This window comes from Dromaius novaehollandiae, chromosome Z, assembly GCF_036370855.1.
Source record: "Dromaius novaehollandiae isolate bDroNov1 chromosome Z, bDroNov1.hap1, whole genome shotgun sequence".
NCBI classification, from domain to species: Eukaryota; Metazoa; Chordata; class Aves; order Casuariiformes; family Dromaiidae; genus Dromaius; species Dromaius novaehollandiae.
The window spans coordinates 10,498,915-10,526,324 of NC_088132.1; the positions used below are offsets into that span (position 1 = coordinate 10,498,915).

The 27,410-nt window shown below is 42.2% G+C and overlaps 1 protein-coding gene across 1 annotated transcript in view; it reads right to left on the reverse strand.

The window, feature by feature from the left end:
* Positions 1-21,028, reverse strand: part of LOC112982266 (E3 ubiquitin-protein ligase KCMF1) — a 53,221-nt gene extending 32,193 nt beyond the window's left edge. Inside the window, 3 exon segments of the mRNA XM_064501892.1 lie at positions 20,320-20,461; positions 20,463-20,533; positions 20,536-21,028. Coding sequence (XP_064357962.1) covers positions 20,320-20,461; positions 20,463-20,533; positions 20,536-21,028 — 706 coding nt within the window.
* Between the last annotated feature and the right edge of the window lie 6,382 nt (positions 21,029-27,410).

Below are 27,410 nucleotides of genomic sequence, written 5' to 3' on the forward strand. Positions count from 1 at the left end.
GTCATCTAGAACACAAAGAACAAGCAACTGGCGAGCACCCCAAAACTTCACCCACAGGAATCAGGTGGCAGAGGCAGACATGCATCTCCCCACAGCAACAGTCATCTACCCTTACCTTGAAACCATCTTTTTTCCTCCTGAATTCCCTAACTCCTTCCTCACGCATATCTTTCAATTCTTACAAACCAGCAAGTATGTTAAACAGCACACTCCCTCCATATGTACCTCTATTTCAACTTCACAACACAATTCATCTTGCGTAGAGGCATTCAGAGATGACTGTCCCAGACAGAAATTAACATCTGACCATGTAATTAAATAGATGAATACAACTTTATTTCATCCCTTTTATGTAGGCCTTAAAATAATTAGCTTAAATTCTGCTGTTTCCTAACTCCAATTTGCAGCCTTTACAAGGCAGTTTGTTAGTTACTCATAAGCTATCAATATTGAGCTATTAATACACTGATTAGCTATCGTAAGCTATTTGATTTCACAAACTGTACTAATAATGTAGTACTAGAATCAGCCAAAAAACCCCAAGAAAAATACATTTCCCTATAACACCACCAGAAACTCACTGAATTCTGAAAAAAGTCACTTGACATTTCCTCATTCCTGCTGATCCAACCTCGAGAGGAAGGCCATGCTATCTGAAGGCAACAACCAAGGCTGTTTTTTCACTTTAAATTATTGAAAAATTTCCAAAAATCATGATAAACTACTTGCGTTCTCAAGTTCATTTGCTAAGCACTAAGACACTAGAAGAGGGGACACAATACAAGTACTTCTGTAGGGTAAGTTTTAAATACTTGTCATTTATTCTTATCTGAATTAGACTGAAATAGGTATTGTACAAACACTCTTGTGATACAAGTTGTGTCAGTTCTTGTCAACATTAAATATTTATTCTCTCTATATGCCAAGAAGAGCAATCACTTCTTTTCTGAAGGTTTTGCATACAAACCTGTACATTTTTTCATCTCTTCAAGTATTCCTCTGGGACACCATGCACGCAAGCCAGAAACCCCTCTAATTAGAGTTTGCTCAAAAGTCTGGACTAGACATTTTACGAAGAATCACTATTGAGGCCATGATCCAAAGCAACTACCTTCCTGACAAGCCCAGAGGAATACCTTCCTATTCTCCACACACTAGACAGCAGAAAACATTTATCTATTGTGAAAAGGAAACACAGATAAAATACTGCACACCTCTGTGCCAAACCCAGAAAGCCACCATGGATGAGATGAGAATTTAAACCATTTTTTAGGAGTCCTAGGCAACTTCTCCAGGTACTATGAGAAAGCAGCTGCAGGAGACCAATTTTCAAAATACATTTTTAAACCAGTCTACCCTGTTCCTATCTCAGGAATGCTTTATTTTGTAAAGCAACAAGTAACTGTGGAATCCATTTTCACTCTGCAAGAGCTATTATTTTTGAAAACTCCTAGAATACTTGCATATGCCTTCTGATTTCTGTTTTATTATTTTTACAGGTCACTGAAAAGACTGCAAATCTCCTAGATATATTAGCAAAAAAGAGGCATATTAAATACTAGCTGAAGACCTAAAATTGTGTTTTGTATTCTTTGTGTCGTGATCAGACTCCTCTTTAATTGTTCCTTAAATTCAGACATAGAAAATTAGGCTACATTTGTAAGTTCTTGCCTCTTACAGCACATAGACGTGTCTGCACTCAGACTATCATGTACTTCAGTATCTTTAAGAAAAAATGTTCAGTATCTTCTCAGATGAAAGTATTACATTTAACATAACTAAACATTTAGAAGACAGCAGAACTCTTAAGCCGTAAGCAGAACTGATTCACAACAAAACGTTTTGCCAGACATGCTTAACAGCCTTTTAAAATAGAATTACAAACATGGCACATGTTGCAAGGACTTTTGATCAAGCAGATTTGGACTTCTAATTGAATATTTGATACTATGTCTCCGAAATCTTATCTTTCAATTAATGTAATTTAATTTGATCTTCAAACACCATCACAACATGAAAGGCTGCTAAAGTACTGAAAACACAATAAAATTAAACAAATGGCAACATATTTATCAGAGTGCAGAAAGTTTGCAGTGTGGCAGCAAAGGAATTGGCACCAGGCATGATCTCATTTAACAACTCTGTTAATCTGGAAAATGGCAAACAATGCGTATTCTATTAACCACAAATTCTTAAACTGAGGAGAGCTGTAAACAGTGCCAGGGCAAGAAAATAATACTAATAGCACCAGGGCTAACTCCTGTATCTAGTAAAATCAATGGCAAAATTTCTCATTTAATAGCACAGGACCAGATTCCCAAGTTTCCTTCAGGAGTGAAGAGGACAACAAAAACATTCAGCTTTGGCAAAAAACAGCTGAACAAGAATCAGAGTGGAGGGAGAGAAGAGGGGAAAACGTCACACAAAGATTAGTTCTATAGCTGGAAGAGACATGAAGGAAAACTGAGAAAATCCTAAGGAGAGCTTTAACAGAAGAACTGGTACATCCTTGTAGAGTCCTGCAAGAATTAGAGGTAGTCTTCTCAGAAAACATCTTTGCAGCTTTCAACTAAGAGCATTATTTTAAAGACAAATTACAGAAGAATGACAAAAAAGGAAAAACAATGAGGAAAAAGTGACACATCCAAAAAGGCTTCAGAGAGCTAAAGTGTGTCCTGAGTGGACAAGTTAAACTGCTTTATGACTTGATAGACTTAACTCTTTTTTCCATAAGCCACTGCTTCAGCTAGACAGAGAAAAATATCAATACTCAAAGCATCTGGCAGAGGCAAAATTCACCACAGTTTTCATTGTAAATTCTTACCATTGCACATAGTTTAGCAGAAGTTAAACATTCTATTTAGGCACACCCTATCCAGAGCTCTAGTATCGGAAACATACATTCAGTTTTCTTTCCTTTTGCACTATCAGACCCACTCCTGACTTTCTTAAACACTTCTAAAGCAGGCAAGCATGGCAACATTTTCTCCCACTTCAACACAGCGAAGAGTTCAGATTTAATACAGGCAGCAACCTGGCGAGCAGACACCACTGGCTGGCCAGGCACAGAGCTAGAAACAAAACACAAAAGTCTGCATGCACTAAGTGCTCTAACTCTTTCAGTAATGCCTTGTGACTAGAATATGCCTCACGATAGCTGAGCCTTACAGTATGAATTTGCACAAGGGGAACTGGGAAGGCACACACTTTTCATGTCAGGAAAATAAATCCAGCAGGCAACTGGGAGAGGCAGGGAAAGAAGAACAAGTGGCTGTCTTCACAGAAGTGTATCAGCAATGCCTGATACAAGGCAGGCAGGTGTAGCTAGATTCTTCCCACCAGCCAGCTAGGTTTACAGATATGAGCAACAGAGCATTTCCAGACTCACAGCTTACTTTCAAAATCATAGTTTTGAATGGCACTGCAGCATAACAAAAGGAATTTATCTTTCCTGAATGCCACAAGAGATCTAGAAGCTTGTAAAAATAACTAAGCTTCTCTGAACCCAAAATAAGATAAGGTAAATTTATTTAAAAAATACTACTAGGATGTAAAAAAAGAAAAAACCCAAAACAACAACACCCCCCTAAGATAGAATCATTTAACTACTAGCAGTGTTCTACCCTGGGCTTTCTCAAGCATTTTCTTACTACAGACATAAACAGACTGCCTTGGCAACCACTTTCACACCCACTCATTGTCACAAAGAACATCTCAGGCAGATAACTGCAACTGCTTACGATGGAAAAGCAATACAAGAAAAGTACTGTGGGAAACGTAGTATCATAAACCAAAAAGGTATTATGCCTGCTTTGGTCAAGTTTTGAACATGCTCTCTTCCTCTCACACTTTTGTTTCAGATTATACTTCAGATTATACTTTGTTTCAGATATACTTCTTTGCTAATTGCTCACACATTCCCTGGATGGACAACCCAGCCATTTTCCAGCCACATCACATGACTACTTTGCTCCTTTCTCTCATTAGCAGAAGTCCTTTTAGCTTTATTAGCATCCTTTTCCTCCCTGTTCCACAGCATACATAAAGAATCAGAATATTACCTTTTGAATACTTCCCTAGAGTCCCACCCATCTTTTCTATACATTTTCAACATATTTTTCAGAATAATTCACCTAAACAATGCTAACAGCATTTGAAAATAAAAGACAGATCACGTTCCTGATCAGCTTTCCAACTACCACTACAAATACTAAAAGGCATCACTGATCTATGGATCACAGTTCATGAACCTTCAGTAATCAGTTTCCTCCCTGCCCCCCCCCCCCCAGCAACTAACTTAATCTCTTAAACAATCTTTTTTAGGCAAACTTGCTATGCTTTTTCAGTACATCTGTTCAAACCCACCTTCGATGTAATTGTGATCCTCAGCAAAAACACTATGCGATTGCATTTTTAATCCAACACACTAAGAAGAAAAGCATCACCTGGAATGAGTATGAGAAAGAGAAAGCAAATTTACCAGTCTGTCAAAGCAGATAAAAATGGATCAATTTACTGTAGAAAGTAAGAAATACAAGTCTATCAGCCTCACTATTATAGTGCCATAAAATCCAAATTATATTAAGAAATTTAAGGACATGAAAGAAAAAGTCACTTTTTTTCTGAGAATACAGAAGAGCTATTTACAATTTCAAAGAAAAGGAAAACAATCTCAATTTTTATCTGCTAGGAACTGAGGACACATTAAGATTGTTATTTAAAGCAGCTATTTTCAGTTTGTGGGCAACAGCTCCAAATAGAACCATTTAAACAATCACTACAATTTCATGCTCAACATAAATAACCCCCCGCAAAGACAGTGTTTTGGAGAAACTAACACTCTAGAGCAGAATCAGGACAAAGATAAGATCATTATTCTACCCTGGAAAAACACAGTCTCTTAATTCCCCATGCTAAATGTTAACAAAACAAATTTCTAATCATTCTCTTTGACCTACGCCACAAGAATCAGACAGGTATCACAGTTCCCACCATTTTGCTTCATATAGAAACTTTCTGCAATCTCTCATCCTTACTCTGGATAGAACACAGCCAGAGTAATTCAGCCTTGCTCTAGAATAAGACATTCAGAATTAAACAACATCAAAAACATTTGCAAAACTGCACTCACAGAAAGCATCAACAGCCAGATGGAAAACAGTCTGAAATTTACAGTTTTAGAGGAATATTTAGAACAGGAACCTAATTTAACAATTGACTAATTTGAACAAAAAAACTAAGTTCCCAGAGAGTTCTAAAAACTGAGAAATTAAGCTTCAACAAAAAAGTTATTTTTCTAAATTAAGATGATAGGCAGCTGTTTACAGAGATGTTTTCCTTTATTTGCTGAACTGAACTACATGGATAAATCATGTGCCTAATAATACGGCATTTTATCAAAACAGACACATCCCACTTCATAATTTGAGAAACAAGCAAAGGCAGTGTCAAAACCCATTAGGTCTTATTACTCCTAATTATATGCTCAGACCCCAATCTGCAGTTACACAAAGCACAAAATAGTATTTTAATGATAAGGAAAAATCAACTGTACAAACAAGTTTGACAGATCTTCACTGGAACGAATGATCTTTTAAATCATCTGCCTATTAAAAAAGAAAGGTTTCAAAATCCTTAAGAGGTAGATTTTAAAATCTATTTTTTTTAAACAGCTGTTCTGTCAATTATACTTCTCTATGATGCAAAACCACATTCATAATAATCGCAATTTCTTGTCAAAGATTATCTTTTAAGTCAATAGTAGATCACAGACTTGTTCACTTATTCATAGAAACAAGTTTTTTGTCTAACATTTGAATGAATGAATTGAATAAAAACTGGGATATATGCAGCACTTTGGACTGCAAAGCTCACAGGATAAGACTCAACAGCCCTGACAAACAATAGGAGAGAACAGGTATTTGAGATTCCCAACTGAATAACAAAAAGCAGGGGAAGACAAACTGTCTACACACTCTGAGATACAAAAAAAATACTACAATCTCTAGACTTTGTCAATGCCATGAAACAGGAAAGGCATTAGGCTTTGATCTATATATGGAATGTAAGAGGAAAGGCAATACGGTAAGTTCTGGAGAAAAGTCCAACTCTCTTTTACTGCAAAAATAGCATGTTTTTTACATATGTTGAGCACTCCCATCCAAGACACTACAGAAGAAAAGCTAGCTAATGAAGCTGAGGATAGCGGAGATGCTAGAAATACTTCCACAGTATTACACTGCGTTTTTTTTCCATGTCTTAGGAACACAAACATAGTCCAGTCACAACACTGAAAAACATAGCTCTACCTTTACATTTTTAGACTAATCTATAAGCTCTGTCCTCAGTTTTCTACTGTACTCCATCTGAATTCCATGCAAAAGAGTAGTTTTCAGCAACTAAACTGCTGAGCTATCTCAAATTCTCTAATATTTTTGCGGAAAACGCTTACCCTTACACTTGTATCTTCTGTAGTTACTACCTTCCTTAAATGTATAAATGCCTTTAAGATTGCCCTAACTCCTGCAGTTGCTGGATTCTCAAGTTTGATTGAGGAATGCATGTCACAGAAACATGTTCATTAGTCACTCGCTCCTCTTACCATACCTGCTGGTTTTTCATGAAGATAGCACAGGCTTCTAGTCTAGAAATACTCCCAAATAATGCTTGTGTGTGAGCTTGATATTCTATCCATTTACTCACCAGTTTTCCAAGTGGTGTCATTCGGGGTGTCTATGTGGAAGGGAGCCTCTGGCCCACTTAGCAGATGTAGTTCTGGTACAGAACTGCAACTTTTCTAGTAAAACTTTAATGCAAGCATTATTTTAACATATTTTATGAGCCCCCTATAGGTGGTTATACCACACTGGCTCCTACAGGAAACAGCAGGCATGAATTCCTTTCCTTCCAGGCTCTTCCACGTGTGTCAGAGCAGGCAGTCACCTTACACTGCTGGCATGTTTCTCAGCAGAGCACTGAAACTCAGGACCAACTCAGCACCTCACACCTTCCAACCGCATACAGATCTGCATTACCTTGTTGGGAAAAAAATAGCTTTGACACTGCAAAGGCCTTAGTAGCACCTGAAATACTGTCCACATCAAATATATTTACAACCACAGTTTTGAAGGTTTTTTTTTTTTTTGACTGGCAGACAGTTTACATGAACTTAGTGCCTACACTAGAGCCCTAGAATGATGACAGGAGAAAAACAAAAGGATTTAGAACTCTAACTTATATGCAACATCTCTAGTTTCCTTAACCCCTAAGGTCTGCTTTGGCTTTAACACAGATAATTTGAAGTATTCCCACTGTAGTTTCACATTTCTGAGACATTACTCAGAGTCCCAGGAGCTCCTCTAGAGTTCCTGGATTAAAATGGAAGAAACCACAGTATGGACCTTTACAATTACTACCCACTGCCAAGGTCTCCAAGTGCTTAGCACCATAAAGGAGAATGAAGGCAGCACTGTCTTCCAGACTACGGAAGTTTAATGCAATGTCATATTATACAGTTAAGAAAATGTCTGCTTTCTTCAAAAATGTTAATTTGTGAATGGGGACACTAAAGGCAAGGAAGAGGAGGTTTGGAGGAAATTCAACACAAGGTTCAATGCAAGCATGACAAACAGTATCCATCAGTGCTGACCTGACATCGTTCCCCAGAAAGCCTCTATTAATGGTACCCTTCAAAGCTATACACAGGAGCCCTGTACTTCAATCATCACCCCAAAGTACTTAACTCTTGGCTACACAGTTGTACAGTTACAGAATCAGGGAACGGTTGAGGCTGGAAGTGACCTCTGGAGATCATCTAGTCTAACCCCCTGCTCAAGCAGGGTCACCTACAGCACGCTGCCCTGAACTGTGTCCAGGCGGCTTTCGAACATCTCCAAGGAAGGAGACCCCACAATCTCTCTGGGCAACCTGTGCCACTGCGCAGTCACCCTCACAGGAAGGAAGTTTTTCCTCATGTTTAGACGGAATTTCCTGTGTTTCCGTTTGGGCCTGTTGCCTCTCATCCTGTCACTGGGCACCACTGAAAAGAGTCTGGCCCCATCCTCTCTACGCCCTCCCTTCAGATACTTAAACACAGTGATAAGATCCCCCCTCAGCCTTCTCTTCTCCAGGCTGAACAGGCCCAGCTCTTTCTGCCTGCGGTCCCTCCATCACCTCAGCAGTCCTCTGCTGGACTCGCTCCAGTAGCTCCATGTCTCTCTCGCACTGGGGAGCCCAGCACTGGACACAGCACTCCAGGTGCAGCCTCAGCAGGGCTGAGCAGAGGGGGAAAGATCACCTCCCTCGACCTCTCGGCAATGCTCTTCCTCAGGCAACCGAGGACACCGTTGGCCTTCTTGGCCACAAGGGCACACTGCTGGCTCACGGTCAACTTGTTGTCCCCCAGCACACCCACGTCCTTCTCCACAGACCTGCCTTCCAGCAGGTTGGCCCCCACCTGTACTGGTGCATGGGGTTATTCCTCCCCAGGGGAAGGACTCTGCACTTCCCTTGGTTGAACTCCATGAGGTTCCTCTCTGCTCAACTCTCCAGCCTGTCCAGCTCCCTCTGAATGGCAGCACAGCCCTCTGCGGTATCAGACACTGCTCCCAGTTTTGTAGCATCAGCAGACTTGCTGGGGGTGCACTCAGTCCCTTCATCTAGGTCACTGATGAACAAGCTGAACAATACCGGACCCAGAATTGACCCCGGGGGAACACCACTAGCTACCGGCCTCCAGCCAGACTTTGTGCCGCTGATCACAACCCTCTGAGCTCTGCCTGTCAGCCAGTTCTCAGTCCATCTCACCGTCTGCTCCTCTAGCCTGCACTTCCTGAGCTTGCCCATGAGGATGTTACGAGAGGCAGCGTCAAAAGCCTTCCTGAAGTCAAGGCAGACAACATCCACTGCTCTCCCCTCATCTACCCAGCCAGTCATTCGAACAGAGAAGGCCCTCAGGTTGGTTAGGCATGATTTCCCCTTTGTGACTCCACACTGACTACTCCCGATCACCTTCTTGTTCTTCACGTGCTTGGAAACAGCACGCAGGATGAGCTGCTCCATCCCCTTTCCAGGGATGGAGGTAAGGCTGACTGGCCTGTAGCTCCCCAGGTCCTCCTCCTTGCCCTTTTTGTAGACTGGAGTGACACTAGCCTTCTTCCTATTCTGGAATAAAATTCTTAACAATTCACTTCATCCTTCTGATCACTCTGCCTGAATTCTTAATGCTTCCAGGACACCAGAAATAAAATACTAACTGAGCTTTGTGGTACAAGGAGAATCACACCTTCCAGTAACTGGCTCCTGTGCTTAAAGGCTGGATAACGCCCTAACGGACTACAAAAAGCCTGAAAAAACAGCATTTATATCGATTTTTTTTAAATGTGACATCATCAGTTAAACCTGAGAATTTGCATCCTGCAGATCCCCTGCTTCTAATTAATCTTCAGACAGCAGTCTGGAGTAACATAACAATGCTACCTATAGCAACATCTACCACTAAGTTTGATTGATAACAGTCACTTATTCTAAGGACATCTTTCACTTACAAAGTTTTCTCCTATGGCAAAATCTCAAGCTGTTTTCTCAGCTCCTTGCTGTTTTCTCAGCTCCTCACCTTTCACATTGAGGAGCACTTGGTACGCTCTCAGATCCTGCCTAGCCATTTGCAGGCCCTACGTGCCAAGAGAACCTGGGAAAGCATAATTCACAGATCATAGCATCCATTCTTTCTGTATCCAGAAGTGTAGGGCAAGTAAGCTTCTTATCCTTAGTTTTCCAAAACTGAGATAACCAACAGAGAAGAGTGCTGAAAAATGTATCTGAAGTCCTTGTGAGTTAAGAGACACCACACACCTTTCACCTCATCTTCATAAATCTGTAAGGGATGTAATTAATATAATTAACAAATACAAGTTATAAAATAACCAAAATGGTCACGGTTCACAGCAGGGGTAACAGACCCTGGGTTAAAAACTCTGACCTGTGCAGTACTCAGAAATCAGCTTACATTTGTTTGATATTTTCATCTTATCTGAACAGTATACCACATAGGAGAGGACAGGTATGGAATTAAGATCATCTGAACTATTTGATGTACTTCTAGATTGAAAAAAGGAAGCTTAGTAACAATTTAGGAAGCTGCGCATTTTCTACAGCTTACATTCGCAAAGCTTAGGTGTCCTCCTTGAAGGACATCATGACTTCTCTTTCCCAGCCTTATCTCTTTTTCCACATTTATGTTTACAGAGAGGCTGCTCTGGACATGTGAAAAACAAGAGTAACAATAGTTCAGCTGCTGAAGTTACTGGTCTTATTTACTTCTGGCAAGAAAGGAGATAAGCCAGAAGAAAATTTGCAAATCGCAGTGGTAAAACATGTGTGTCTGGTTGTGGTCTATGTTCCACCATTATTACTCTTTGTGAAGCTGCTCTCACAATTCCTATTTCACTAGTGAACTAGAACCAGCCTCTCAGTACAGAATTTTCCACTTTCAGAAACAATCCATATCTCAGCTTCCATATTCATATCCGAATAATACCTGTACACCAAACACCCTTTGGGTTAGGCAATTATCCTCATTACCACCTATATTAAAAGCATATGCAAACAATGACAAAAGTCCAAAAAAAACTTCGTTGCAATAAAAGTGAGATGATGGGACCTTGAGCACAGACAAGTTCTTGTGGCCAACCAGAGACTTCTTTACAGCAGACTTCATTCTAACAATCATACGGGCAAGTTCAACTGACAAAGGCTTATCTATATTCAGACTCCTAGGAGTTTCAAATTCATTCCAGGCGTACAATAATTTTTAAGCAGATATGGCTAAAATACATAAAGTTGATAAATTACACAGTAAATACACAACCAGTGCATCTGAACACTGTTTCTTACCAGCATCACTTATCTGAAGGCAAAATTTGAAGTTACTGACAATCACACATAAAGTCCTTCCATAACTACCTCCTAATACAAGTCCAAACTTGAAAATCTTCTATGATCCATTGTTTCTGGGGCTAGGATACCTGAGACAGGTATCCAAAGACTATCACAAATCAAACAGCTCAGAGCACTGCTATCCAACTAGCCCCCTCCAAGACACTTCCATTCAGCCTCCAAATAATTTTGGTGTCTTTCTAACATACTTGCATGTGCCTAGATGTTTACTTCCAGAAACTGCCATGAAATTCCTGCCAAACTCTCATGCATCTGGAGAGCAACTCAGCTGGTTTGTAGAGGTGCAGTTCTTTAGAAATTGGTTTAAATTACAATCCTAGTATGAATATTGATATTCTCAAACTGTTTTGTACCATCTGTCCAATTAATTCGTGCTAATTTCTAGACTGAAATGTTTATACATGAAGACCTTACCTCATCCATTTAATTTTCTAGGGCATATACAATCTGAGAGAGCTGGGCAATAACAATTTCCTTCAGCCAAGAATACTGGCTGCTTTACTATCAATAAACTAACCAGCAGAAGTTAGACTCTATAAACCGTCTACACTGGGAAGTAACTGTTCCTGAAAAGATTTTCAACAACGATTCACTTCAGCAAATAATTTAAGAATGCTTCTGTAGTAACCTAGACCAGCGAATAAAGTTTTCACTAGTAACACCTTCTAGTCCTTTCTAAAAAAGAAAATGAAACAAAAACTTCTATATTAGGTCAGAGAAACAACTGACTAAAAATATTTTCAGCAACAGTTAGTTGCTTAAATAGTCCAGGGTTAGTTGTGTTACCAACAAATATCAGAGCTCTGCTTTTCAAAAGAGGCTTACGGGGACAGACATTAAACTTCTATTACATTTGAATCCAACATGGGTCTACAGCTTCCCCAGGTGTCTTTGAAAATCCCACTTCAGAGCTCTCTAGGGAGGAAAGTAGGAGAGGGAAAGCACAGCAAAGGGAAGGAAGGACAATGACAGTGGAATAAGAAGGTGAGAGATAAGAGATCAATGACAAAAAGTAGGAAAACAAAGAAGAGAATTTATCCTACCAGAGACAGCACCTCTTGTCAGTCAAGACAAGAAACATTGCCTCCCAAAAAGAATCTGGCATCAGGAAATGGCAGAAGCGATGGGGGAAGACCAAATCTGACCTGAGGTAAGAAAAAAATGGGAGTTATGATCTGGATTTTTCAAGCTTTGTCTTCTTCAGGATGTTTTCAGAGAAAAAAATTGTGAAAATTTAAAAATAATGTCTTTCTTCAGCTGCATTTTGTCAGTGATGACAGCGGGGTGATCAAACCCAAATGTGGAGCAAGATCAACAGTATTTTAATCAACATGTGAAATTCTAGGTGAATATTGGAGTGCCACTCAAAACTTCTAACAAGCTAAAAAATTTGGAATAACGTACTTGTACCTATAAAGGTCACTGCACTGGAGCACTGGATCATTAATTCCTAGCTTTAGTAGATTAAGGAACTTCTGGCAAGTCTCTGCCCATTATCTCACATGCAAAAGGGAGGAAATATCACTGTCTTCTGTGTCTAGACTTCCTGTTTAATTGTAATATGTAAATTAAAAAAAAATACCCAGGTCTCCAACTGAAGAAAGAGCCACTTTTAGACAAAGTCTCTTATCAGCTCCAAATAAAGCAACTGGTATAGAAACAGAACAATTAGGATGGAAAGAATAAAGGCATTCATGAAATTCACTGCAGGGTCACAAACGGACAGTAATAACTACAGTTCTGATATTAAGATAAATTATACAATAGGCCTGAATAATATTACTTAAATGTTTTAACATAAAAACAATACAAATCTCATGAAATAAATCCAGCTTCCTTCTAACATGCACTCAGGGTACATTCTCAGAGCAAACCTTGAAAAACAAATACGTTTTTCCAAATACTTTGAAGATTCCAGTGACTTCTACCATGCTTAAAAATGAACTCCACACTTGAACCAATGACTTCAAGTGGAAGAGGTCAACAATCACATCTACTCACTTCTGAAATAAAATTCTAAGATCTATGGATGAAGAGTACTTCCGAGAGTGATTACAATTACAGTAAAGGTAAAGACATTTTTACAGTAACATCCAACAATTTTAACTCAGGAGAGATCTCACTCATTAGCCTGGCAAACACGTATGGCCTAAACTAAATAAAGCTTTTTAGAACAGCTCAAAACCAAAACCTTGATTTACACATACTGTAAACCAGTGAAACTACGAAGCATGTTTCTATGCTCTGCACTGAATTCAAAACGGTCTTTCTTAATTGTGTCAAAGTTAATTATAATAATGCTATGCAGAGATAACACAGATGTGGGTAACAGTAGAGACCATATATACAAAAACCACAGGAATAAATACAAGCCAGATTTTCAGCTGATGCTTCAGAGAAATGCATAAGGACCAAATAGGACATACACTCTAAAGTCACCTTCTAGTCTGAAATAGTTAAAAGACCTGAAGTATGAAGTTAAAGATACAATCCAAACCTTTAATTATTTAATCTGGATATTAGGTGGCCTCGACCATTTTACATGAAAAAAATAATTTAAAATCTAATTACACACTGTGTTAAAAAGCACTTGTGTTCATGGGTTTTAATCATCATCCTCAATTCATTTAATATCTTCTTTGTGTATGATTAAACAGGCATTACAGACTCTCTTACATAGATGATACCCTTTTTTCCGACTCCTTCTCTGCATTGACCTTTCTGAGGTAAGCATCTTTCCAGTTTCTGAGGTAAGCACCTTTCCAGTTTCTATCCATGCAATAGTTCCTCTTCACCCAAGTCCTGATCGCTAACATACAGCATCTACAATGCTGCTGCAGGGGTAGGGGACAGTGCTGCCTTTAGTTAAGTTTGTTTGCCTCTTCCTACTATGACTTTATTTTCACAGATTCTAACTACCAAATTTGACCATCTTAGTCTAAATCCTCTAAGGACAAAACACTTTTTTTTTTTTTAAAAAAAAAGATATTTTAGCCAAAATGGTTCCAAAGAACAAGAAAGGTAAAATCCCACAATTTTGCTTATGTAAAAACAGACACATCTTAGTATCAATCCATGCTTTTCTACGAAAACACCACTTTATTCAGTGCACTAGGACAAATGGCATTCAGTAAACAGATGCTCAGTATTTGTTTTATCCTACTGTTCAGAGTGAGCCTTTATTTACCACACACTTTTCAAAATTTGCGTTGATTACGGATATTCTCATGCCCTTCTCTGTCAGCATGTCTCTACAGAATTTCAGTGCAGCATAAATATCAACGAGGTAACTTTCAAAGCACTTCTAAGCAGTATTTTCCTTCCCTTGAAACAGACAGAAACCCTGGACTGAAAAGATTAAAATTTTAAGTCCACTATGTGCAAGGGCCCAGTCTGAGATGCTGAAGATGCATTTTTCAGAGTATTTATTTTCTATAACTAGGTATATTTTCAAAGCTCATCAGTCAGGTATTGCAGTTGCAGCTGAGAATGCTGCGATCCAAAAATCATAAGCTGGGCCTTCATAAAGGCTGGCAGCTGCCTGTGAACTCTTGCCTAAGTGATTTGCCTGGCATTTCATATGAACTCTATAGAAGACGACAAAGGGTTCAATCCAACTTCCCACAACAAAATTCAGCTGTCAACACCTCAACCATCCTTTCTTTCTGTAATACCTTACCTGCTCATTCATGTAAACGTCCAAGAACAGAGCAGGGCTCACACACACACAAAAGCCTCTTGCAAACGCTAAATGAGGCAGGGGTAGCATGGAGCAGGTAAGATACAGCTGTGTATTTTAGCCACCCATTAACTCTCAAAAAAAAAAAAAAAAAAAAAAAAAAAAAAAAAAAAAAAAAAAAAAAGAAGAAGAAGAAAGAAAAAGAAAAATTGCAAGTAAGAATTATTTCATCATTTCCCCTGCTCTCCCCCACCACATGACATTAAAAATATTGCAGTTCTGTACCAGTTTTTCAGCTTAAGGTATTCAACTATCAATCTTTCACCACTGACCATTTAAAACTACCTTTTTTTTTTTTTTTGACTCCTGAACAGTATTTGATCCATTACATTACTTCTTATCACAGACCTGAACGAAGAAATGGGTCTCTCTTTACTCACTTTATTTTGGAGGACTTTGTTTGCAGATGCTAAAGGACAGCACTGTATTGGTTGGAAAACACACAACAGATTTCTTAAACAGTCAGAGCCAGAAACCCTTTTTTAAACAAAAAGCCAAATTCCTCAGTACCAGTAAGTATCCTGAGAGGTGCAACATCACTGATGTATCCAGCTCTTTTTATTGCTATAAGACGATTAAGTTTCTTATTGAAAGCCAACAACAGTTTAATAATAAAACAAATTACTGTGTTCCAATATTTCCAATTACATTTGCAGCTGTTTAGGTTTAATATTAACATTTTCCTGCCCTAAACATAGCTCTCAGCAGGAAAATTATGACACTAACTCATTTTCGGGCACTGCACTACATTTCTGATTACAGGCCTTAATGTGTTCTCACAGAGTAAGACTAATAACACTATGAAATACTTTGACGTGTACAGTTAGAAAATGCTTTGTCAGAGCCAAACATCTGTGCATATTCAAAAAAAGCACTGTATTATGTTAGGTGTACAACTACCAACCTAATCTCAATTTCTTTTCTACAAATCAGATCACAGAATTAGCAACACACAATCAAATCTGTGATTATGCTGTACTGTGGAATAACAAATTTTGTGTTTGGAGAAACTGTAAGCAAAGAAGAAAAATGCACCAGAAAATTCCAAGTTATAATGGGTCTCACAGATCTGCATCTTCATTATTAAATGCAATATTTGATTATTACTAAATTAATACATTATTATTATTACTTCATTATTAAAGGCAATAGTTCATCAATACAGTGACTTCAGTACTTTGTATGAAAAACATGTAGTTTTATTACCCGAATTAAGAATTTTACATGCAAAAAGACATTAATGCTAATTCAGTGACAATTCTATAATCAACACTAAATAAATATTAAAACTTATGTATCAGCTGCTGCCAGTGTGTTTTGGCTTGTCCAAAATTCACAGTACCCTTCTGCAGCTCAAGTATGATATAGCTCTCATATAACTGGGAGGGGTGGAAATCACCCTAGCTTTAAATCTCATCAATAAAGTTGTTACAGATGAAGCTTTAAGTTATATATCATGACCACGCTGAAAACGTAATCAGCCCAGACTCCCAATTTCCCTACGCAATAGCTAGAAGAACGGAGCTAACATTACCCAGCCATTAGTTGTTTTCAAATGGTTGGTACATGTTTAATTCTAACTCTAGCATTCCTTTAATTTCAAAGAGCAAGTCTTGGGGATTTTTAAGATGTATTTATTTACCCTTCCATTACTAATAAGTATTTGACTTAAAAAAAAAAAAGTATACAAGACATTTATGCTAAAATAAATAAATAAAAGCAGGACTGAGGTTCAAGCTTCACTGAACACTAGGAGCTTGAAGCCAGCAGGGAACATTTTGGGAAATTCGCATAGTCCTGAGAATCACTGTTCTCCACTCCTAGCTTGATTATTACAGTCCATTTACAACTTTACCTATCCCAGAGCTTCTAGAAGCCCATAGGATTAACTGCAGGAGCTTTGCTGAATGATATGAAATGCTGACAGATAGATGCCTTTAAGATAAACTTGTATTGCTGCTAACTTTTTGAAATTTAAACAATACATTTCTGAATGAAAACAAGAACCAAACTATGGGGTGCCGGGAGAGGGGGTATGGAGGGAAGAAAGCAAAGAACAGTACAGAAGACAGAGCCAGATGGCGCAGACCACTTGGCCACTGGGAATTCTTAGGAATTGCTGGATATAGGAAACTGAAGCCCACAGCCTTGTAGGACTAGTCATGCTGCAGCAGTCACCTCTTTTCTATCAGTTTTATAAAACAGTATTGCATAACTTCTAAAAAACTTGGTTTTATGAAAAAGGGCAACGATAGCTTTCATGAATATCATTAGGAGACTACGATTCTCCATTTTTCTACTGTCCTGGCTACTCTCTACTGCCATATAAAAGAGTCACTGCCACATGTACATCCACAGAAAGCAAAATTACAATCAGCAAAATACCTTCTAGAGAATAAAAATTGACCTGCCTGCACCTTGTAGGCTGCCAAAAATTACACCATCACATACCCTCTAAGAGAGGGGCTAACCTAGAGAAGCACAGTGTATTGCTCCTATAAAGCAAATGACATGAAATACAAGACCAGGGGATGACCTCATATTACATTTTAGAAGACCAAAGACAGGGAAGAGCTATTCTCTTGACACAAAATCACACACACACAAAAGGGCTTTAAAATATTGGAAATAAGTAGTGATAGGGAAAGGTGGATAAACACTAGTGATTACTCTTGGCAGTATTACCAGTAAAGCCTCTGAAACACTGAATGAACATTTCAAGAGAGAGCAATGATAATGAAAGTTTTAGTTGTGCCCATTTTCTGAAGTGGGGGAAACATGAGCCCAGAGTTCACTTGTGAAACAAGAGCACAGAAGAAAGGCTGGTTTTGACCAGACTTTTTCTGAAGGAGAATGAAAGAGACCTCCCTCCCGCCAAACAACGCCTTGTATATTATAGTTGTTATACATCAAAGAAAATGGTCAAGAAACCCAAACCCACCCCAACAGCCAAGAAACAGAAACCTCCATCAGGCACTTTATGCCCTATTTAAAATCCCAAGACTTTGGAATTCCAAGTTCTCCAGAGCACTTAGCTTTCCAAAGACATCCTTCCCCAACATAAAACCAGGCCAGTATTCCAGATCCTGTCAGGAACAATCGAATCAATCTTATTTGCAACTATGAGATCAAGTCCTTCTGAAGAGAGCACATGTCAGAGACATCATTTATTAAATAGGATTAAAGCTTGATTTTTTGCTATGCCATATTGTTCCAAAACAGCTCCCCTCAATCGAGTCACAGCAGATCAGAAATTGTCAGCCGTGGATAACACTACATATACTTTAAGCAAGAATTACTTTTTTGTGACTATTTCAGTTCTAAGGATTTCCATCTTTCTAATAAAATTAAATCTCTAATGCAGGTTGGAAAAACAGGCCTCCCATATTAAAACAAGTTATTCTACTCCCATAACTAATCTAAAGTTGACTAAAATAAAACAATAGAAACGTGAAGGAAAACAAGAATCACTTAGAAACTGTAGGTCAAACTATACATTTCTATAAAAATTCATCATATAAAGCAACAGATGTACTTTTTAACCTCATGGTTTCATCCATGCATGCCACACGCTCCTGAAGATGTCTACATTCATACTGTGAAGTTACCAAAACACACATTCAGAAAGTGCTTATCAGTAAAGAAAGACAAATATTTCAGTTTTTCAAACTCAGCATGGCTAGAAAGAACAAGCATCAGTGTATCTGCTTTGAAAAAACAATATTAAGCCTGGCTTTGCTGAAGTCACTCTTTCTAATCTGCAAGGAAATATCCAAGCATGGGAATGTGACTTTCCTCACTACAAAGACAACCTAACACCCACAAGGAAAACTCATGGTAGCCTCCATCAGAAACACTCTTATAAGCAAAGCTGTTTTCAACATTTCTCTCCCTTAATCGAAAAGGTACTGCGGGACTAAAATATCTTTTCACCAGATATCACAGCCTTTTAGAACAACAGTCCATGGACTTACCACTGAACACCTAGAGAATAACATGCATCATTACCACTTCTGTGATTTTAACAAGTACAATCTAATAAGTTTGTATCCTAATACTATACTTTAAATAGAATATCGAGGATACATATATCACCGCAGTGACTTACGAAGTGCATTCTCCAGCACAACTCCAACCACTAACAAACACTTTGTGATTGACCCTCACTTTACTCGTTAGCATCTGCATCATTATTGGTACACCAATCCAGCATCTCCACGTCCACCCTCTTAGGAAAAGACATACTTCATCAGGAGAAAACAAAAGAAAACAAAACAGAAGGAACTCTACTAAAAAAATACTCTACGGAAAAGACCCCTACTCAATTCTGACTTTAAAAAAAGTGTTAGCAGATTAAGGCAAGACAATTATTTGCCAAAGAAGCACACATACTTGCATGAACTAACAATCTGCAAAACACAGTGGCTGCACGCTGAAGATCCATCATACGTACTGTAGTCCAGCACCAAGCTACCGACTAGGAACCAGCGTTATTACCCACAAACACTGAGTTCCCCTATCACATTTCTGTGAAAACATTTTAAGGTTAGATAAAGATGTCTCCATTCCTTTTAAAAGATCATTTTACAACTCGGGGGGGGATCAAAATCATTAGTGAAGAAGGATGCTGAATTTAGTTCCTAATATGGCAGAAAACTACTCTTTTGAGCGACGAACTGGAGTTTCTGCAAAAAAATTTGTACTAGTGTAAACACCCCCACCTCCCAGTAAAACGGGTAGAAAAACAAGCGATTTTCCCTCCTGCTATCGCTTCCCTTCCTCCTCTCCACAAACACCCCTTTCTGCTTTTCAGTGCTGTCTCCTTCCTGCTCTTCCCGGCCGGTTCTCAACTACCCCCCAACTCACCCGCAGCGGGGAGCACGTTTGTGCCACGACCTCCCTTAGCGCCACGGAACACGCTGCCTCCCCCCCGCCCCAGCACCGCTCATCGCCGCCGCAACAACTCGAAACCGGCGGAAAAACGGGCAGCGGGCAGCGCCCCACCTGCCGCAGCTCCCCCGGGACGCCAGCGGCACCGCGACGAGCCCGCACGGCCTGCGCAAACGCGCCCGCCGCCCTCCCCCGCCCGCGGCCTCCATCACCCGCCCGACCCCCGGCCCGGCCCAGGCCGCCGCCGGGGGCCACCCTCGCACCTCCGCAGGCCCCGCGGCTGCCCCGCCGCCACCGCGCGCCGGCCGGGCCTAGCCGGGCGCCCCGCACGGCCGCCGGCCCCAGCTCCGCGGCGGGCGAGAGGCCGAGCGGCCCCGCCGCCGCCATCCGCGCCCGGCCCCGCGCGGCCGCAGGCCCCGGCCCCGCGCCGCCGAGGGGCGGCGGCGGCGGCGGAGGAGGAAAAGGCCGAGCCCGGCGGAGGCCGCGGGCCTGGCGGCGCCGCCAGCCGGGCCGTAACGGCCGCGGCCGCCTCCCCTCCCATGACACTGCAGAGCGGGGCCGGCCGCCGCCCTCCGCCCGCCGTGGCCTCCTTCCGCCGCCGGCCCCGCGGGCCCCGCACCCAGCGGCGGCGGCGCCATGATGATCCGCCTCGGAGGGCGCCGCGTCAGGCCCTAACGCCGGGCCGGGCCCCGCGCCGCGCCCCCCGCCGCGGCCTGGACCCCCGCGCCGCTCACCTTCATGTCGGGACATCCTACTTCAGAGGCGGCGGCCCAGGCCCGTCCCGGGGCTCCCGCGGGCTGCTGGGGCGCCGCTCCGGCCTGGCCCGCCGGCGCCGCCGCCGCGCGCACGGAGCCCCGGTGCGAGAGGAGAGGGGGCCGCCGCGGGGGCTGGGAAGGGGGTGAAAACACAAGGGGCGGTGAGGAGCCGGCCCGGCCTCCCCCTCCTCCCTCGCTCGCTCTCCCCGCGGGGGGCGGATCCGGCGGCAGCGGCTTCCCGGGCGCCGTGACACGGTGACTCTGGGCCCCGCCGGCTCTTGGCGCCGCCTCCCGCCCGCCCGCTGGCTCCGCCCCGCCCGCCCGCTGCCGCAGCCACGGCGGCGGCGGTGCTGCCCGCCTGCCGCTCCGCCGCGCTCGGCGCTCCCGGCCCCTTCCTCCTTCTCCTCCTCCTCCCACCCCGGCTGCGCTCGGGGAGGAAGAGGAAATACTCTGCCGGGCGCCGCCCAGCCCTGGCGCTGCGCGGGGCGGCGGCGCTCCCGCACGGCCTGCCGGGGCCGCCCGGGCTCCCCTCGGGCCGCGGCCGCGCTCCCCTCCGCGGCTCAACATGGCGGCGGCGGCCGGGCTCCCCTCGGGGGGCCCGACATGGCGGCGGGCTCCCCTCGGGGGGCTCGACATGGCGGCCGGGCCCCTGCGGCCGCGGCCGGGCTCCCCTCGGGGGGCCCAACATGGCGGCGGTGGCGGGCTCCCCCCGGGGGGCCCGACATGGCGGCCGGGGCCCCGCGGCCGGGCTCCCCTGCGGGCGCCCGACATGGCGGCGGGCGCTGGCGGCGGCGGGGCGTTGCGCCTGTTGTGGTTGTTTTTTTGGATGATTTTGGGTCATTTTTGGTTTTAGGCCCCGGCGTTGCGGCGAGCCCAGGCGGGCGGCGAGCGCGGAGGCGGCGGGAGCGGCGGCACGGCCAAGAAGCGGTCAAGGTAACAGGCCTGCCGGAGCCTGCCACCCCTGTGCCTGCACGGCGGGGCTGGGGGCAGCCCTGCTCAGCGTTTATTAAAAAATAATAATACTTTTTTTAAAAAAAAAGGTAGCGAGTGCTACTGCACATGCTCCAAACAGGCTTTTCGAGTGCTTATGGTTAAACTCATTCTACTAATTTTTGGTTGCAGTTGATTGTGGACTCCAGGCCAGGCTTAGTTCTTTTTTTCATCTTTCTTTCTTTTTGTCATGCCTGCAGGGTATTTCTTCCAGAAGTGTGTCCTCCAGTCACTCTCCACCTCATTTGAGGAGTCCCCCGTGTGCTCTGTGTCATCAAAGTCTGGACAAATGTCTCAGTTTCTCCACACAAAGAGAGCTCGCATGCTTTTTCTCCTGTGACAAACGCTGCTTAGTACTGAGATTAGTGAAAAACTTGTGACGTGGCTGTGTGCCTTCCTGTTTCAGATACATGTGGAGTACATCACATATGTTGCCACTGCGCTGCCTTGCTTACTAGGATTTTCTGTCCTTCTCCCACATTTCATCCTGACTTGCACAGTCTCCCTCACCTTCTCCATCCACACTACTTGCATCCCAGTAACAATCTTCATTTTTCCCTTGCCTCTATATTTTCACTTCCTACTCTGCTCCTGACTGTCTTTCTCTCGCTCTCTTTCTCTCTTTTTTTTTTAATCTCCACTAGTCCATCCCCTCCATATGCTCCACCATCTTCTCTGTTTCCCTTTTGCCTATCAAGGGCTTCAGGTACCTCTCCCTCCTTGCCCTCTTCTCCCCAATTATCATTCCATGAATAACTTGACAGCCCTTCCCCTGCTGCACCCAACATTATGCCACAGCCCCCATGCTTGTCCTAGCCCTGCAGTTTGTGTACCTTCACATCACTGAAGTACCTCCTCATCAGTCTGTTTGGAAGGCCCTGAGGACCCACAAGCCAGAGGGGCTCAAGCACCAAGTGCAAAGAATTGCAAGAATCAACGGTAATCCTTGAGAGGAGGAAGTGCCAATCCTTGCACCGCTTCCCATGCCATTCATGCGTCTGTGTTATGCACCTGCTTCTCCCCCCCCCCCCCAGCATATGCAAACAATTCTTTTTCCCTACATATTCTCCTTCCTCACTTGCAGTTTCTTAACCACACAGCCTAGTGTGAGCATAACCTAGGTCTGTCTGAAAAACAGGTGGGCATTTTCAGCAGCAGCAGCCATACTGCTGCGTGGAGAAGCTGTAGGAGAAATTGTGGGCCATTTTGACTGAAACTGGTCAGCTTCGCTGAAACTGAATTGGCTTCACTGCTGCTGAAAGCAGGGGAAGAGCTAGTGACTGCCCAAAGAGTTTGCGAGAAACAGATAGGAAGAAAATAAAGAGAAATCTACAGTTACAACACTTACTGTAAAACCATGAAAGTGGTAGCTTCAGGGTAATGATGGTGGTGAAGCTGTGCCTTTGTCAGCCAGCATTTCATAGCAGCAGTGGACAGAGTGGGGCAATGGGTCATGTAATGTGTCGTCTTATTGCTTTACTTTACTACCAGAATTTTAAATACAAATGGCAGCTGTCTCACCCAGATGTGAAATACAGAGCATCAAGTGCTCTTGGCTGATGCTACCCTTCAATCCCTAAAAGAGCTCTGGAGCAAGCTGTCCTGCAAACTGCTAACTTGGTGATCAACAATATCTTGTCTCTGCGCAGGACTGTTGTTCCCTGGATATGTAACTGTGCCTTACTCTGAGCGCTACATTGCTGATGGTTTGGCCTGTGCTTTGTTTTATCCAGGTCCTGGCAGGCAGGCCTCCTGCATGAGCTCTTTTCCATGCATCTGGTAAGACAGAGGCTTCAGCCTTGACATTTCACTGGGACCAGAAGATTTGAATTCAGTTCTTGGTCATGCAAGACCTTGGGCTAATCATCTCATCTCTCTATGCTCCAGTTGTTAAACAGGTTTAATAACCTTTCCTGCCTCTATAAGTGTTGTCCGTATGGATCTCCCTTGTGCACCTGTCCAGCACATACTGGTGAGCACAGCCCCCCAGCATATGATTTCTCAGACACCCCTGGTGGCTGTGGCAGCCAAGCAGAATTCTGTAGCCTGTCCTCCACCTTTGTAGGTTTGAGTCCAAAATTAAGTGTGTAATCCTAGTAATCAAGTTTCATTTCTTATATACTATTTTATTGCCTTCAGGACAGCACATATGCTAAATGAGACAGGAGGGATATAAGTCATTGTACTTTTGAATCACTTTAGAATATATTTAATTACCTCTACTTAAAATTGACACTATATCTACGTGTTCCTAGTTAAATTATTCCAGCTTTTATAGTCTTAAATTGCAAAAATGGCTGTTCTGTACCTCCTTTCTTTAATTAATTTCTAATTACTGTTGTTCCCAGGGTTGTATAAACAAATACAAAGAAGTACAGTCCAAGGCTGTAGGTGCTGCTGTGCTAAATAGCAAAGGGAAAATGAGATTGCCTGCGGAAGGCCGAATTTCCCTCCTACGCAAAGCTGATTCTTTCAAAAGGTTCTCTCTGTGGCAGGTCATGTAGAGACAGTTACGTGTAACAGTTTGTTTTGAAGGTCAGTAAGTCTGAGTTATTTCAACTGAGTGGAAACCTGTTCCAGAGCTGCTGGCGATGCAGAGACAAAGCTCTAATGACAGCCCTAGTACTAAGGGGTAAGGAAGCCCACGCTAACTTTTAAAGGACTTTAATATTTTACATGAATATTTTCTCTGCTAAGAATTTTGTACTTCATGCATTTCTCTGTGTGAAAAAAGAAAGGTTGAAGAGTCTTCAATACTTTGTGACAGAAAACCAGTCAGACAAACAATCTGCACAAACCAGTACCATCTTCTGCTATACTGAGTTTCCAAAAGACAGGAAGCTGAGATGCTTGCCACTGGCTGTTAATTGTTAACAGGACGGTCTCTTGCAGAAAAGCCATCCAACTTACACCCCCTACTTTTGAAAAATGATGTTTTTTCTATTGATACATTAAATGCCTAGCTTTTCATTATTAGTTAGCAGTGAAACATTTTACCTCTTTAAAAAGCAAAGATTTTATGTCCTGGAAAGTTTTTCTTTAAATTTTTGATTTGTTTTAACTTCTACCGGTGCATGTGTTTAAGTTCATGCTTCACTTAGCCACAAGACTCTACCACAGTTGGTGGTGCTGAGGTGCTGTTTACTGTCCAGTTCTCTTATCACTCATCAGAAGAAATGCTCCACCCCCAGCAAAGCTGCCAGATCTCACAGTATCCTTGTTTGGGTTGTGGTGCCCAGACTCACACAAAAGTGACCTCAGAAACAAAATTCTTGGAGATGGGTCTCAGTCACCCTCACCACATGCCAGCATATGCAGTAGTATGCGAAAAAACACCTGCTTAGTAGCCTTCAGATGGGATTTTGCTGATTATCTCCTCCGCAAATATAGCAAATAGGGTAAATATAAGACACCCACGCTTGCAGAGATGAGCATGTGTCAAATCAAGCTGTGCGCAAAAAGAGGTGCACAACAGAAAGTTGCAAGGTCCTTTCCAAGGTCATAGTTATTTTTTCTGTTTTCCAATAGAAAATATTCTCATCTTGTTAGTATTAACTTGATAATAACCTGTGCTGTTCTTGTTTTGAACAGAGTTTTTCCTCTCAAAACTCCACAGTTACTGCACTGGCAGAATGAGAAAAAAAGATTTTAGTGAGGTTTTTAAAGTTCTGGTGTAGGTGGATCCCTCTGTCCCTATGGGAAGAGCCTGCAATAAGCAGATTTCTCATTCTTTCCTATACAGCAGAATGATCCATAGGTAAAACTCACTGTAAAGCATTGAGGAAAGCAAATGTCAAAATTTGCATTTTAATGATGGGAAAACTCAAGTTGAGAAATGAAATTGGACTTACCCAATGTCATTCAAGGTCAGAGCCAGGAAAGGCATTAGAGACCCAGATCTCCTTAATAATTAGGCCATTGTGTAAGTCTCAGTGAGAACAAGAAAAATTCCTGATTTTTTTCCACTGTGAAATCAGTATGACAATATTTATGCCTGGAAGCAGTAAAATCCTCTGAAATTGGGAAGAGGTGCTTGTGTGCCTTTGTACTGTTTCTTTCTCTGCCATTCTAGAGGAGTTCAGTATCTGCAGAGGAGCAGGAGAAGTGCAGATGCTAAATTGAATAGTGACATCCTAGTGCAGGGCTCTTCCATGCTGAACTGTTACATTAGAATCCACTTAGGCCCTTGTTTCACTTCACATCTCTCACCCCTTTGTGGGCTACTTAAAGCCCATCGAAACAATGTTTCTCCCGGTTTCAGTGCTATCCTTACCAGGCTGCAACCAGTAGAGGAAGTCATCTCTGCCTCACTTGTCTTGAACTTGGCATTATCAAGGCTGGGGATCCCACTACATGCAATATTAGCTCTTTATTGTCTGTACTAACCTCTTTGATCATTCTGCTTCGCATCTGGAGGTATGATATGCTGCCAGCAGGTTAATATATAACTTTGCTGTATGTAAACCAGCTACTTGGATCAGCCCCATCGTCGTAAGTATGAAACTGGGATTGCGTATACATTCAAATGTTAGCTTTTTACACCCTTTTCCAGTACATAGGATGTACACAGGGTCTTCCACTGGGATTTCTCTTCTAACTGTTGCTTTTCTGCCTATTCTTGCTTAGTAATTGTTCAATATGATATGGAGCTGCTCATTGGCAGTGTTCAGCATGATCTGTAAAGAAAAATTTTGAAATGAAACAGAGAAGGAGAGTGTTGATTCACTCTAGATTATAAAGAAAAAAATTAAAAAAAACTTTGTGTACGTGCTTTGTTCTGTTTTGTTTTGAATTCTGTGCCAGGACAGCTGTTCTGCTATGATAAGGGAACAGAAAACATGAAGGCTCTGGGACTCCTGTGGCTAGACACTAAATAGGAAATAGTATTTCCAGGTAGATACTGCTTGTGAACTTAATCTTCTTTTCTCCCAAGTGCCCAAGCCTACTGATAGTGTCTCACAGTCCAGCTTGAAGTGCCCAAAGCACTGATGAACAGCACAAGCAAACTTGGAGTTATCAGGAATGCTAAACAGTTTTGCCTAATGGTCTCGTTCAGAGTCCTTGCAGTAGGGTAAGAGCACTCCACTGGAGGAGAAGGGGGGAAGGGGAGTGAGTTTTTAACATAGACATCCTTCCTCTGGGAATTTATTTGGCATTGGAGCTAAACTGAGCTGAGCACAACTAAATGTGCTATAAAATGTTCATCATGAGTTTAAACTTTTATTAGAACTTCTTTGGAATACTGGCCATGTTGCTAGGATGTGCACTGCAAATGCTGCACTGCCGTTCCCATACTTTACTGGCACACAGCAGTTACAGAAGCTATTCCATTTTTTAGATATGCAGTCCAGGTGTAGATCTCATGCCTGCCACCATTCCTGAGCAGGGACATCACCATTTTCACTTATACATCCCCTGAAAATACTGCCTTCTCCCCAGGCCTTCTGCAACAGATTTTGTATGTTCCCCAAATCTTTTGGGAAGCAGGACAGATGCCCATGAAAAGATTAAGCTGATCAGTACTTGTGGAGTCAGATGTAGGCATGCAGGCTTTGCACATAATTCTAATGTATTGTTGCTCTTTTCCTACTATACCAAGACTTCAGCAAAATCAGGAGTGCGTTTGTTAATCTCACCTTTCCAGACCACTCTACTTTGGAGGTAGCATTTGGAGGTAATCACAGATTCCTCCTTTGCTACTTAGAGCTTTCATACTTCTCGTCAGCTGTTTTTTGACGTTGGCCAAGACATTAGATGTTGCTATGAAGCTGAAAGTTCCCCAGCTACCACTTTCTCTCCTACTTTTCTGCCCAAAACTTCCTTAAGAGTTTGAACCAAAACAAACACTGAAAATTCCTCAAACCATTCTATCTTCTTACAAAAATATTTTTAACTGATCGCACGCCAGTCCCTTCTAATGGCATGGTTCCAGCAGGCATGCAGTTCTTACAGGACCTCAAGTCACCATGTATAAGAAATAGAAATGTCCCTTAAAAATTCTCCAAATTCCAAGTCTACTCTCTGTCAGAAGAGGACAAAGAAAGAAGATTTTATGCCTTCTTGAAATTACTGTTTTTCCT